This window comes from Zea mays, chromosome 4 (genome assembly GCF_902167145.1).
Source record: "Zea mays cultivar B73 chromosome 4, Zm-B73-REFERENCE-NAM-5.0, whole genome shotgun sequence".
NCBI lineage: Eukaryota > Viridiplantae > Streptophyta > Magnoliopsida > Poales > Poaceae > Zea > Zea mays.
Window position 1 is genome coordinate 249,810,981 of NC_050099.1, and position 14,829 is coordinate 249,825,809.

Consider the following 14,829-nt stretch of genomic DNA (forward strand, 5'->3'; position numbering starts at 1 on the left):
ACTGAGGTGACATGTAGGGCCGACCCATTAATGACAATGATGGAAGAAAGAAAGGTGGGACTGCAGGGATGGGGTAAAGAAATAGTACCAGGGTCGGTGGGAGTAGCAGGAGTAGGTTGCGGTGACATGTGGTATGAGGAGAGAGCCAGGGGAGACACCCTCATAGAGCCTCCGGGATGGGCTCTAGTGGCGAGCAGGATGACGACGAGTGATGACATGACCTGTATCGAAATGGAGATAATCTCGGCACCCGTGGAGCCCAAACGACCCAGGAGAATCATGACCTTCTAAGGGTGGACGGAGGCTGGAGGGTGGTAGAGCTCGACGTAGACACAATCATGGAGAACTAGATTCATATCGAAGGCCATGAACGTGCCTCAGAGAAATTGCCCATCATGAAGGGAGACATACAAGGTAGGGAGGTACGTGGATCACGACATGGCGAAGGCCGAGCGTCGAGGGAGCAGGTGCAGGAAAGGAGAAGACCGTGCTCGCAGGCAACTCGCGCTCCCATGTTGTCGGATGAAGGGGACGACCGAGAGTGACGTAGGGGGCCGCTACGGAGCATGGGGAGCCCGAGGAGGAGTGTGCGGCGGACGTTGGAGGAGCCCACGCTGGGAGGTCGACCGTCATGGCTGTGGAGGTAGTCGCCACCATATAGAGCGCCGTAGAGGTAGAGGGCGCTCCCGTGGCGAGAGCGTATGCACTAGTGGGGGCGCTAGTAGGGAGAGGAGCCGAGATAGCGGACGAGGCACTATGGAGAGGCACATCCGGGGGCGGGGTCGCGGTTGGGTGCTCGGGGGAGTTCTTAGATGGTGGCAGCGGGGGCAGTGGGGATACGCGGCAGCGACCAACGCTAGAGAACACGTTGAGGGACAAGATGCTTGTTCGAGTCGAGCGGGGGCACTATGTGGTTGTGCACGGGCAGGATGAGCATGGACACAGGGTCCTGGACGAAGCGGAGGCGGACGACGAGTGCGGGCAAGCAAGTGGCCGTAGAGCCAACTATTTTTTTTCGAAAGCGCAGGAGAACTACGCATCATTTTAATTAGAGAAGAAAAAAGGTCCAAAATGGACCAAGGTACAAAGCCCTAAGCAGGCTTACTCAAAAACAAAAACACACACTACCTAGACCCTGTGAAGGTTACGTGCAAGCTCTAAGCCAAAGCTCTGAAGATGCTTGGCTCTAGCCGTAATCCAACACCCAATCTCATCAAGAAAGACACATCTGATAGAGCTTAGCGAAGGGGTCTCCCCATCAAAGACAACTTTGTTGCGGTGGATCCATAAACACCAGGCCCCCAAAATGATGATGCTGTTCATGCCCTTTCTCCTGCTTTTATGTATCTTCTTACTTGTTTTTCGCCACCAATCAGCAAAGGAGATCTCATCTCCTGATGGAGAGAGATTACCTACATCCAATCCAGACAGAATGGAATGCCAGAACTGTCTTGCAAAGACACATGCACACAAAATATGTTGTATGGTTTCCTGCTCTTGATCGCAGAGTAGGCAAGACACTGGGTGGTCCAGACCTCTCTTCTCCAATCTATCTGAAGTCCAACATTTATTCCGAATGGCCAGCCATAAGAAAAACTTGCACTTAGGGGGAGCCCAAGATTTCCAAAGCCTCTTCCAAGGTTCAAACGTAATAGCTCCCATAAAAAAAGCCCTGTAACAAGACCTAGAAGAAAACTGACCAGAGGAAGTATGCAGCCAGGTGTGAATATCTGCCTCCTGAGTTAACACAATATTGCTAACAACATCCCAAATCAGCAAAAATTGTTGGATCCCCATCCACGAAAGAGGTGTCAAGATGTCACTGATCCACTGCAGTCCTCCAAGAGCCTGGGCCACTGTTCTAGTGGAGACAATAAATTTATCAACATTGGAAACGACATCAGGAGCAAAATCATTGATGCAGCAGCCATTTATCCATCTATCAGTCCAAAATAAAGTTTTGTTTCCGTTGCCCACCGCAGTAATAATCGAAGCATGAAAGAACTTCCTGACCTGCAACGGCACAGGCAACATAAGCCCATGCCAGGGCCTGTTTGAATCTGTTTTCTCCAGCCACAGCCATTTAGCTTGCAGTGCCCAGCTCTGATAATACAAATTTGGGACCCCAAGCCCACCAAATAGAAGCGGCCTTGTAACGACATCCCAAGAGACTAAACAGTTACCTCCATTCACGTCCTTTCTGCCTCTCCATAAGAACCCTCTGCGAATCTTACCAATCGATTTGATCACCCACTTGGGAATACTCATGGCAATGAGAAGATAAATAGGGATGGCAGAGAGAACAAAACACACCAACGTCGTCCTGCCAGCGAGATTAAGTAGCCGAGCCTTCCAATTGGGGAGTCTATCTGCTATCTTCTCAACCCAGTCCATAAGATCTGCCTGTTTGAGCTTTCTATCTGATATTGGGAGGCCCAAATAATTACAGGGGAAGGACGCCGAGCTGCAAAGAAGAAGGTTGCAACCCTGCTGCACAGCTTGGTCGCTACATTTAATTGGGATGGCGCAGCTCTTGTTCATATTACACACCAGTCCAGACGCTGAACCAAAGCAGTCCAATATTACCTTAACACAATTCAGATCTTCCACTATAGGTTTAACAAACAGAATCACATTGTCAGCATAAATAGAAATTCTGTTTCGGGCATTCCCTTCCTGAAGGTTATGGAGCAGCCCCCTATCTTCAGCTAGCAGAAACATACTGCTAAGGACATCCATTATTAGCACAAATAGCATGGGGGAAAGGGGATCACCTTGGCGAAGCCCTCTCCGATGCCTAATAGGAAGACCATGAGACCCATTTAGCAGCACTTGAGTGGAAGATGAAGCCAACAGATTCGAAATCAAATTTCGCCAAATATTTCCAAATCCAAGGTGAGAAAGCACCTCAATGAGAAAAGCCCAGGAGACGGAGTCAAAAGCCTTGGAGATGTCCAATTTTAAAAATAAACTTGAGACTCTTTTTTTGTGAAGAGATTTAATAGAGTGTTGCACCATCATGTAATTATCATGAATCGATCTTCCTTTCACAAAAGCACTTTGGTTAGCAGCCACTAACTTCTGAAGGTGGGGGCCGAGCCTATTAGCTAGCAACTTAGTAACCAATTTAGCGAAGCTGTGAATTAGGCTAATAGGCCGAAAATCCCTGGCTGACAAGGCATCCGTTTTTTGGGGATAAGCACAAGATATGCTGAATTCAGCAGCCCCAAACTGTGAGCATTTCCAAAACGAAGAAAGTCCAGCACAGCCATAATATCTGTCTTAATGATGTGCCAAGCAGATTTGTAAAACCTCCCAGGGAAACCATCAGGACCAGGTGCTTTATCATTGGGAAGGCTTGCAATCGTATCCTGAACCTCCCTTTCGGAGAAAGGAGATTCTAAATCGCTTAGGTCAACTGGATCCCTGTGGCAATTTAGCAAATTAAGAGTGAAAGGTCTCTGGATTTCAGTCCCCAAAAGATCTGAAAAGAAATTATCCAACAGCTCCTGCATCTGGTCATGATTAGTCACAGTCCCGCCCTCATCCTCCAAATGAGAAATAAAGTTTCTCTTTTTTCTAAAGCAAGCCTGCATATGGAAAAAACTTGTATTTGCATCCCCTTCCTTCAAATATTGTATCCGAGACCTTAAACGGGCGATTGTCCTTTGTAAAGAAGTTAGGACGAGACAATGTTGTTTCAGTTTTCGCAGCAACCAAACCTCTTCAACAGCCAGGGTCCTAATATCCTGGGCAATCTCCAGTCTGTGCAACACCTCGCGAGCCAAGCCCAATTGAGTCCCAACATTACCCACCGTTTTGTGCCCCCAAGACTGCAGTCTTTTGGACAATCTCTTCAACTTCATGGACACTTTCTCAAGAGGACAGTAACAATGAGCTGGCTGATTCCAGGAGGCAGCAACCTCCTCAAGGAACCCAGGGAGCTTAAGCCAAAAACTTTCAAAATGAAATCTGCGCTTCCCCCTAAGATCCACCTTGAGTTTGAGAGTCAAGGGACAGTGATCAGAGGTCACAGTGGCATTACTAAAGAGCATACAATCCGGAAAAAATTCTTCCCAGCTGTTAGTGCAGAAGACATGATCCAGCTTGACAAGGGTAGGATCTTCTCTCTGATTTGACCAGGTGAATCTCCTCCCACATAGCGGTATTTCCTTTAACTCCAGAGAATTGATCCAGCTTCTGAAATCTCCCATCAAAGCTCGATTGATATTGGAATTATTCTTATCTTCTGCTCTATAAATCATGTTAAAATCCCTAGCAATGATCCATGGCCCTTCACATTCATTCCTGACCACACCGAGCTCCTGAAGAAAGGCAAGTTTGAGGTTATCTTGATGAGGCCCATAAACACCTGTGAACCACCAGAGTTGACCTGACAGCAACTGAAACTGAACTGACACTGAAAACTCCTTGATGACAGAAACTCCAGTGGAAAGGTTTCTGTCGCGCCACGCTACAAGAATACCCCCTCTGGTTCCAATGTCGGGGCTAAAAATAAAATTACTATATGCCGACCCAAGAATTGTAATAATATCAAAATCAGAGATGGATGACAACTTGGTCTCTTGCAGGCACACAATAGAAGGCATTGTGTCAAGAACCAAAGATTTAATAGAGTCTCTCTTAGCACGATCGTTGAGACCCCTCACATTCCATATTAAAATACCATTTGAATCCATGAAAAAACAAATTCAGCCAGCTCCACCAAACCGCACAGCTCAGGACTGCCCAGGTGGGGGCACCTCCCAACCGAACAGGGCTGCCAGCGCAGTAATATGCTCTCTAGAAAGAGGTGAATCAAACAGTTTAGCATATCTTCTTGCATCCGTGAAGGAAATATTCTCTCTCTCGTCACAGAAACCCAGATGCTTGCACACCTTTGCAGCAGAGGGAGAGCCTAACTCAGGTGGTATCTTGGCCACCCTCCTGCTTCGCCTTAGGTTGAAATTGCTAGGAATCAGTTTTCTCTTCCGTTTGACTGGTTGGATAGGGGCCGGTAGGATTCCATTGATCTGTTTTGTAATTCCATCTTTAAATTTCTGCAAAGGAGTAGAAGTTCCAATCTCCTCAGACTGTGCTAGCTGAACTGGGATTTTTTTACGGACATAAATCTTGAAGCAGGGAGGTTTGGCCCTGATCTTGTAGTCCCATGAAGAAACCAGAATTCTTGACGCAGATTGCTCCTCCAAATTAAATGTTGAAACCAAAGGAACTAGGGCATTCCCGGAAAAAGGCTCCAATGTCATATCAGCAGTCTTCCCACCGGTGGAAACAACAGAACCCCCAACTGAAGCAGGAAGGGGTCCAATATTAGCAATAATTGGCGCCCCTAACGCAGGAGACGGGGGACTGCCAGGGAAGGAGGGAACAGGCGCCTGCAACTCATCAACCGAGGAATTTGGGAGAGGAGCGGCATCAACTGTTCCACCTCCCCCACCAGGAGTGATACGTGGTCCCAACCGTGCATGAACAGAGGTCCGGACCGAAGAGAACTGATGATCCGGAATATGCTGCCTCTGCCGCTGATGCTTGCTATCCCGGTCTTCATCATCATCAGGGGAGGAAAACAGAGGCTGCTCCTCAACCAGCAAAGCAACCGGAGTAGTCACTTTCACCGAAATGGAGTAAATCAATGTGCGAGGGAAGCAGGATCCATCTTCTCCAATAGACGTCGGCTCTTCAACATGGAGATCACAGCGAGAAGGCAAGCAATCCATAGAGAAACCCCAAGCCTTCAGTTTCAGAACTGACAAATCCGTCCCATCAACAGTATCCGGATGTAATCCCTGAACAATGCAGTGTCCACCAAGCAGATGCTCTGCCGTATCAATCCCCCAGAGGTGTGCCGGAATCCCGCCAAGTTCAACATCCATAAGCACAGGGAGGGCACCTCCACCAGAGGCCGACGCCTGTCGTGACCACCTCCTAAGATGCAGCCGGAGGGGGGGGGTATGGAAATGGAATTTCCACCAGCCAAGGCGCGAACAACGTGATCCACGGAGGGGAAGAAAACCAGGTACGAGTTGGACGCAGCACGTCGGATTTGGAGCGCATCAGCCTCAAGACCATACTTCGAGGCGAGCGCCTCCAAAATCATAGCGGCGCAGTCAGAACCCTCCTGGCTAAGACTGTGGCTGTTTGTAGTTAGTGGCAGAAGAGGGCTCGCCAGTGGGGGATGTACGCCTGCGTTGGGGAGGGACACTAGCGGGGAGGAGGGTGCAGGAGGAGAAGCCACCAGCGGTGGGGAAAAGCCGCGCGCGCCCGAGAGGCACCTACTTGCGCGTGAAGAGAAGGGGTCTTGCTGAGGACGCGTGCCTGCGTGGGGGAGGGAGTTGCCTAGGCGTCGAGAGGGAAGCCAACTGGGAAGAGAAGCCACCGGCGTTGGGGAAGAAGCGAGTTGCTGGGCCTTGACGGCTAGGGGGAGGCGAGGAGGAGGGAGAAGGGAGAAGGGAGAGTGGTTTGATACCATGTTGGATAGAATAGAAACCCTAACCCTAAATCAGGGTAGCCAATGCCCAATTACACCAATACATATACATGAATCCAACAATAATCATATTAATAGAATCGTGCTAATCTTGTAAGATCATAGTATGTAGCTTCAAGTAAAAGAAATGTGGCGATGAAAGTGGCAACATTGATCACATAATCAAAAAAAATCTCGACCTGCGGGGGGTAAGATAGCCCCCCGAGCATTGTATTAAGAAGAAGACCTTCTCACACAGGTCGAGAAAACCCCCGAACCCCTGCCCCACCCATATACAGCGACATCGAAGCCCATGTGAGAACGACCACCACCGGGGCTGAGCCTTAGACCTGTGCTTTGGCGTGGGACAGACGAGGGGATTTTTTGAACCACAACCTAAAATTCGCTCTCACGGGGAGTCGAACCCAGGACCTGAGGAGTGCTACTCAGACCACCTAACCAACTCAGCTAGAGGCCTTTTCGCAATCACATAATCAAATCAACCAGCTTTCTAGAAACTTTTTTTTGCCTCCAAAGACAACAGAATAGGTGTGCCATTTATGGTACTCCTTTTGTTGTAAGCCTTTTGGTTACCATGTGATATTCATTACTTGAAAACCTTATAGCCAAGATGTCTAATTTACCCTTTCTAATTTCTCATTCATTTTGCTTCCTGTTATCTTGTCAGGTACACTAGTCTTGATGATTCTTTTGACCTGGCTTCGCAAAAGAGAATCAATGTTTCCTTGATTTGCCAAGAGAACAAGAAAAAAAGGAAGGTTCAGAAGCCTGCAGTCCTTGTGGTACAAATTCCTGTTTACCTTCAATATTTGAGCGTTTTTAGATTTAAGACTATAGATAGCTTCCATGCACTGCAACATTTTTACCCAAAGTTTCAATTCATATACATACCATATGTATTTTTACTGAATGGTTATGTCATTGCTGTTAGCCTACCCTTACTTGCTTGGGACTAAAAGACTTTGTTGTTGTTAGTTATGTATTTTCTGTCTTAAACCATATATATATATATGTATATATATATATTCTCCCATCTGATCATAAGCACAACTCTTGTTTTAAAAGTCATAGGACTAGGGAAGGTATTTTTTTATATCTTAGTGGGACTGTGTTGACATATATTTTACGTTTTTGCAGGTTGAACGAAAGGAAAATGTTGATACAGATGATATTTCTAAAGTTTCTGAAAAAGGTTCTGTTTACTAGCACTTATGATGTATTTCAATGTGGCATGCTTTATTTTTGGTACAAGTTATATGTGGTACTGGTGAACCTTTTATTTACGTTCAATGTTGCAATAATATTTGAAATGGGTACAGATGGCGTGCATCACGTGTCTCTTAACCCAGAGATGCCAAGGGTATCCAGAAGCGAAGCAATAATGACAAACTTTGCAAGGGCTTTATTGACTGTATTAAGACAATATAAGCACAAACTTTTGGTAATTTCTGATGCATGTTTTTTTTCTTCTTAGCATGATATGTGGAACATCTGTTCAATATAAGAGGTTTTCTGGGTGGTTAATACAGAACTCAAATACCCAATAAAGTTTTATTGTAATTTTTTATGGTGAACGTTTTTGCAATGTTACTACTACACCGATTTTGTTTTCACTTTATGCCGTCATAATAGGAGTCCGAGAATGCTGTTGAAAGCATGAAAGAATTGATTAGAGATAAAGATATCGAAATCATGGAGTTGAAAAAGGAGCTGAAGGCTGTAAGGTATTGTTCATGCAAGAGTTCTCCAATAAATGAAGATGACTCTGTGGACCATGATGATTCTTCATCATTTGGTCAAGCTGCTCAGAGTTTAGTTAATATATCAAATCAAGCTGACCTGGGATCTAATGATGCTTCAGAAGATAATTTCCATGTAAGCAAAATAAACTTTAAATTTTGATTCATCTGTTATTTTGGAACTTTATTGGCCTTCATTTATCTCCTTGGTTATTCTGGAAACAAGGATAGTTAGTACTAGGTGTTAGAGTATTGTTAGAATATCCGTTTAGGATTTGGTGTTTTCCCCGTGTAATTACTCTCCCACCCCTATGTAACAGGCCAAACCCATTTAACTTAATCTATTAGTACATCACCCAACCCTAACACAAGGTTATGGGTTACTTGTGCATTGTGGCAAGATTTTTCATTAGAGTTCACTAGAGCAAATTATCTTTAGCTTTTTTATTAGCTATTGTTTTGCTATTAGCACTTGTGGGTTGTGGCAAATACATTGGAAATAATAGTAACAAATTATCTTTACATTTTTCTGTTCTTTTAGGTAGAGTTACAAGCGCTTCATAAGGAATCAGATAAATCTGAAAGTTTTACTGTGCCAACACCTGCACCCACTGGTGGTGCAATGCCTGCATCTAGTTATTCAGATCAAAGCTTCACAGGTAGCTTATAGTTCTATACTTCCATCCTTTTTTCTAAATATATTTACATATCAATTTGCAAGATGTTAGGAGTCATATTTCTTGTTCTGTAGAGATTGGACTCCCTCTTAAAAGATGATTAATTTTTTCATAAGGAAAACCTGCTTGCTTGAGTTTTCATGAATTTTACTAGGCAAAAGATCGTTAGGGGGTATCTTTTAAATTTTTTTGTAGAAGATGATGCACTTCTGTGCCTGAACACTGAACAAACATCTACCGTAGGGCAAAGTGATGAAGAAACGGAAGAGCTGAGTAAGATCACACTAGAGAATAAGGATATTCAGCTTGATATCAATATAAGAGGTGAAGAGCTTTTTAACCTTTTAGTGAATGTTTTCTTGCTCTGATGCAATTTTGTGACAATTTTATTCTTTCATTAGAAGAGAAGCACCATGAATCTTGTAGCTCTTCACAGCAAGTGAACTTTGACACAGAAGGTACCCGCTCTAGTGAGGCTTCCTTGCTTGGAACGGTAAGGAATTAACATATTTATTTCATTCTTCTCAGCCACTGCCCAAATCGGACAACAATGTTCCTGTATGTTTCTCAGGTCGAATTTTCTATCTTATTTCTGTAGCCAAGTCAGATGTATCATGCATGTCATTGTTAGGAAACTTGACAAACCAATTATACTTGTTTAGGTTGTGTTAGAGTATATTAGGCATGTGAGAATATATTAGGCAACTCCTGATATGGTTGGTTTATGATTGATTATAATCCCGGGATAACCTTCTTTATATCTAGGATGACCTTTCTTATCTCTAGCATAGCCTTCTTGCCCTCCAAGTCATATACTCCTATATATTCTCCCTACAGGCTCAATGCAATACATCCCACCATCTCACAGATTATACACAATCTCTTCTGCTGCCGCCGCCCCGCCCCTGGGGAGATTGATCTTCGACGGGGGCAGCACCCTCGTAGGATGCGATGCGGATCCATCTGATCCGCTGCGTCCGTCCGCGCATCATCAAGCACAACACCAGATCAGAACTCACCATCAAGGCCCTGTCGGCGTCCTCTGTCCACCTTCCCATCGGCTACCCTAACCGGATCTGGTCCATTGCATGTCGTCGTGGTGGCGGCTGTGATGGGGCTATATCCTCGCCGCAGGCAACATCGCACGCCGTCATGGAGGCGAATGCGACCTCCGCTGCCGGCTGGACCACAACTGGGCAGTCTTCGGGATCAACACGTCGTGGGGAAAGCGAGTCGGGTCTCGCTCCGTCCTGTTACCGCGCTGCGCTGCGCTTGCGGCGGCCATGACGCCACGCCGTACTTAGTCTTCTCCCCGTGTTGGTGGCCACCCATCCACTAGGATACCCTGGTGATGTACCAGATCTGTTGCTGCTGCGTTTTTTCGTTGTCCTGGTAAGTAATCGGGTTTGCATCTCCGTCGCCCATCGGCTCGCGCGTCATCGACATCGGCCTCGACAACACCGTCTCCTTCATCTTCTCCGACTGTGTTGCATGGTGCAACTAGCGGCGTGCCAGGGGACGCCCGCATGCTGTTTTTGCGCCTCTTCGCCGACACGTCGATCTCTGTCGGTTCATCGTCACCACTACTGATTGGGAGGTTCTGCCATCGACATCGATATCACCCTTACGTGACGTCTGTCGTTTGCCGCGAGTTTCTTCACCAGGCACGAGGGTTGCCGCTTGAAGCGTCCTAATCCTTTGGGACTCAAATGTGATACAAATACTAGTTCTAGGAGGCTAGTATGCAAATTTATACATCAGATGGTTCCAGATCTACTTAAACGAGACAAACCTATAAAGGTGACGATCAACTTTAAGAGTTGGTCCACAACTCGGGACATATGATTAGAGTGGGGCTGACGTAGCCCAATATAAGCAGCGAAGCAAATTAGCGGTCCAACAACCACATGCATGGTTGGGAACAGGCGTAACTCTTACCCGATCAACGATCTCCTTCTATGAAAAACAACAAATAAACAAGAGTAAGTACTTACGTACCCAATAGTCCACCTTCACCCACAGAATGGGGAAATCAGATATAATGCATGGAGTATGTGGAACTCAGGATATTTTTGCACAAAAAGCAATTTTTGATGCAGGGTATGTTCTAAAACATTTTATCTTTTTCAAAGCGCATCCTCTTCCAAAGGGCAGGAAGTTTTTTCAATATAGAACAAAATCCTTTGGACTAAACCATCCAGGAATCTCGGTAGTTTCCCACCGGTTTTTATTTTCAAAACAGCTACTGGAAACACGGTTGCCATTGCTATTTCAAAAACACTAATTAAAACAACTTTTCAAAACATTTTTAAAAACAAAACACTAATTGTCAAACCAAGCCATAACTCATCCATATCCGTGGACACGGACTATTTGAATAGGTCTTTGACTCTGCGCAGAGGTGTACACTTTACCCACTAGTCCGACTCTGCGATCTCATGGCCAACGAGACCCGAATCCGAAACTCTCTCCTCCCTTGCACGACTTTACCTTAACTGTTATACCGAAAGGAACAAGGCCATCTCCATGCCCAAACCAGGACAAAAACATTCCCCTTGTCCTCCTGGTGCTCCCCAGCCACCATAACCCTGGGGTGCAGACCGTGCAACTTCGGATCAAGCGACTGCCCATATAGTCTTGAGTGGTTGTACTTGATAAGAGTACATGCAGTGAAGAATGACAAACCGGGTCCTTATACGAGAGGGACAATCCTTAATGCTCCCACCTAACCCGGCTGAGCCATCACCTTAAGGCCCTCCCAAACTAGGAAGTCTCTGATCATCCCGCTCAAAGGAGATAAGGGTGATAACCCTTCATCATTCCTATTTTGGAAAACATTTTCTTTTGAAAAACTCACACCTTTTCTCGAATCATTTTGTAACAAAAATGTCAAGGAGTATAAAGATGAATTGCGCAAAAGTTCTAAGGTTGGGTAGAGTTAGAACTTGTCTATTGGTAGCAAAATCATATAATGCATAAAATAACAGGTCAAGAGTGGTGATATATGGATGGGTAGAGTCTTGAGCAGAATTTGTGTAATGTGGTGTTGTGATATTACTTGTGGTGGAGTGGAGCTGCTTACCAGAAGGGTGGATTGGAGGCGAAGTGGTACTAGGCGTGTAGTCGTTAGAGCGGGATAACTGAGTGGGTGGGGTTTGCCTTGGCTTAGTGTCCTGAGGGTGTGGGGAGTACGGTTTACAAAACCGTTTTAGGTGAAAAAACCGTTACCCATCGGTAAGTACCGGTTTACCGGCGAAAAATCGATTTTCGTTGTTTTTGCAGAAACAATGGAAAATTATGACATGATTTATTTGTAATTTGCTCAATTCACATTGCACAGTAAATATTAATTGATCCACACGACATATGTTCACCAAAATAACATACAACATACATATGCAACCGCAAACTCCAGTTCTCATGCAACAAACAACCAACAAATTACGCAATACTCAAATACAAGTTCTTTTACAGCTCTCCAACGACACATAAGTCGACTTGTTTCACAATACTCATATATTCAGCTCGAGTCATAGTTATAGTACACATAAGATCGTGATATGGTTCCAATCTGTCATAGTGATAGTGATATTTCTATACAAAAGATATGATAGACATTAGCGAGAAAAACAAGAACGGGAAATAAATACTTATCGACGAAGCAAAAATAACATACTGGTGCAGCGGGAACCTGTCCATACCCATACTGTGGTCCTGGTAGATACATATTTGAATATGGCGGTGGAGGGGGTGCATAGTTTTCATACCCATACATGATCGATGGTGGTACTTCGCCTGGTGGTATCTGTTACGGTTGCCATTGCCATGCATAAGGGTTCTAGATTGGGTCTTGTCCAAGCAGATAGTTAGAAGAACGCGAGCTACTTGAGCTACGAATTCCATCTTGGACTGGAAATGAAGCCGAACGATGTCGGCCGCTTATTGTCTCCCGTTGTGAAGAGGTGCATTGTGGTAAGAATCTAACAGTAAATCATCTTCACATATAGCATATAACATCTTCACATATAGCATATAACAATAAACAAGACTAATATGCCTAAACTGACCACTAAATGCCTAAACTGGAACTCAATCTTGGCATAAAATCTGGTTTCTCGGCAAAAAATGGCGGTTTACTGGTGTAGCGGTAGAGCCTACCGTCTGTAACCGGAAGGTCCCGGGTTCGAGCCCCAGCCTCTGCATATTATGCGGGTAAGGCTTGGCGCTTAAAGATACCCTTCCTCAGACCCCGCACAGTGCGGGAAGCCTACGGCACCGGGTACGCCACTGGTCCAAAATGACGGTTTACTGGCAATTTTCGTTGTTTATGATTTTTTCCAAATTTTTTGAATTTGGGGCGAATTTTGAAAAAAAATATCCGGTGGTTAACCGAAAACGCGCCTCGTCGGTTTCGATAAACCGACCGGTTTACCGCCAAAACCGGTTGGTTTTGTAAACCATGGTGGGGAGGGAGAGAGTAACTAGTGTATTTATAGCTGTGTACATATGGTTTGGTACGGTAGAGTGTACTGTTTATGAGAATAGTGGTTAAAGGATTGTCTAACTTAGTTTAAATGGGGAAATTATAGGTAGAATATGGGGCATGAGTATTTTTGAAGTTTTCTGAAATATGAATATGGGAATGTTTTGGATTTTATAATCATAGGAATTAGAAAAAGGAAAAAATAATATTTCTCGAATATTATAGAATTAGAATATTTGGAGGTTTTGAGTAGAGTATCAAGAATTATTTCTGGACTGTTCATGAGCTGAGGCTTATGTTGGTGGCAACTGTTCCTACCTACTGTGTCAGATGGGACAACAGTAAGGCAAGATCTAGATAGCTGGAATACTGTGATATTTTGGTCCGGATGGGCTGCGGTATCTTGGGTCAGGTTTCATAGGATTGACGGTGTATCCATACAAACATGGTTCACCTTTATTTTTGGAAGCCCGGTTCGAAAGAACCTCAAAATTAAGCGTGCTCAACTTGGAGCAATTCTAGGATGGTTGACCAAACGAGAAGTTCTTATTGGAAGGAAAATCACAATCACCGGAGTCCGTATGACTGAGATATTGGTCTGGCAGTTCTTAGGTGAGTTGATCATCATGATGGATGAGTAGTTGAATATTTGCGCGACCAGATGAATGGTGAATAGTACCGACGAATAGTTGGACGAACGATCTGATGAACGATGAATAGTGATTATGGATGATCTGATGAACGATGTATATTTCGTTTGAACGAACAATGAACGATGAATAGTTCGTATGAACGAACGATGAACGATGAATAATGATTATGAACGAATGGACGAACGATTGAATGATCAGAATTTTGGCAGCATAACGACTGAACAAAGATTATTTGGACGAACGAACGGACAGACGAACGATCGGTCCAACGAACGAATGAACAAACTATGAACATTCGGATGAACGATCGAATGAACCACCGAACGATCCGTGTGCTCGTGTTGTGCTTGTGTAGGAGTGGGAGTGAGTTGCCATGAAATGGCTTGGGATGGCATGAGGGAGCCCTTTGCCCTCTATTTATAGGGAAGGTGGGGGGATTAGGGGGAGGAGGCGAGGATTAGTGTGAGATAAGCATGTATTAGCCATGTATAAGTGAAATTAGCTTGTAGAGCTCACCGTATGACACCAGAGTCGTATGTGTACGTATGAGCATAAGGTAAATTATTAAGAAAATATTTGTAGGGATTTTAAAAATGATTCCGTGGGTATTTCTCAGGAGAAAAATATTTGGAGAAATATCGTTTGAATATTTAGGCAGTATTTCTAGAAAGATTTTGAGGGAGACCACGGGGGAAATATTTGTAGGATATTTTGAGGTGGATTTTGGAGAGAATTTAGAGAACTATATTTTATTTGTTCAGATCAACTC

At 44.7% G+C, this 14,829-nt stretch overlaps 1 protein-coding gene across 2 annotated transcripts in view; it reads left to right on the forward strand.

Annotated features, from left to right (window-relative positions):
* Nucleotides 1–14,829, forward strand: part of LOC103655001 (kinesin-like protein KIN-6) — a 29,342-nt gene that overhangs the window by 12,209 nt on the left and 2,304 nt on the right. Inside the window, exons 10-16 of one of the 2 annotated variants that reach the window (XM_008681823.4) lie at nucleotides 7,176–7,290; nucleotides 7,646–7,700; nucleotides 7,828–7,949; nucleotides 8,141–8,383; nucleotides 8,789–8,906; nucleotides 9,168–9,248; nucleotides 9,326–9,417. In XM_008681823.4, coding sequence (XP_008680045.1) covers nucleotides 7,176–7,290; nucleotides 7,646–7,700; nucleotides 7,828–7,949; nucleotides 8,141–8,383; nucleotides 8,789–8,906; nucleotides 9,168–9,248; nucleotides 9,326–9,417 — 826 coding nt within the window. Of the gene's footprint in view, nucleotides 1–7,175; nucleotides 7,291–7,645; nucleotides 7,701–7,827; nucleotides 7,950–8,140; nucleotides 8,384–8,788; nucleotides 8,907–9,119; nucleotides 9,249–9,325; nucleotides 9,418–14,829 lie in introns of both variants that reach the window. The other variant, XM_008681822.4, reaches the window with a different exon arrangement.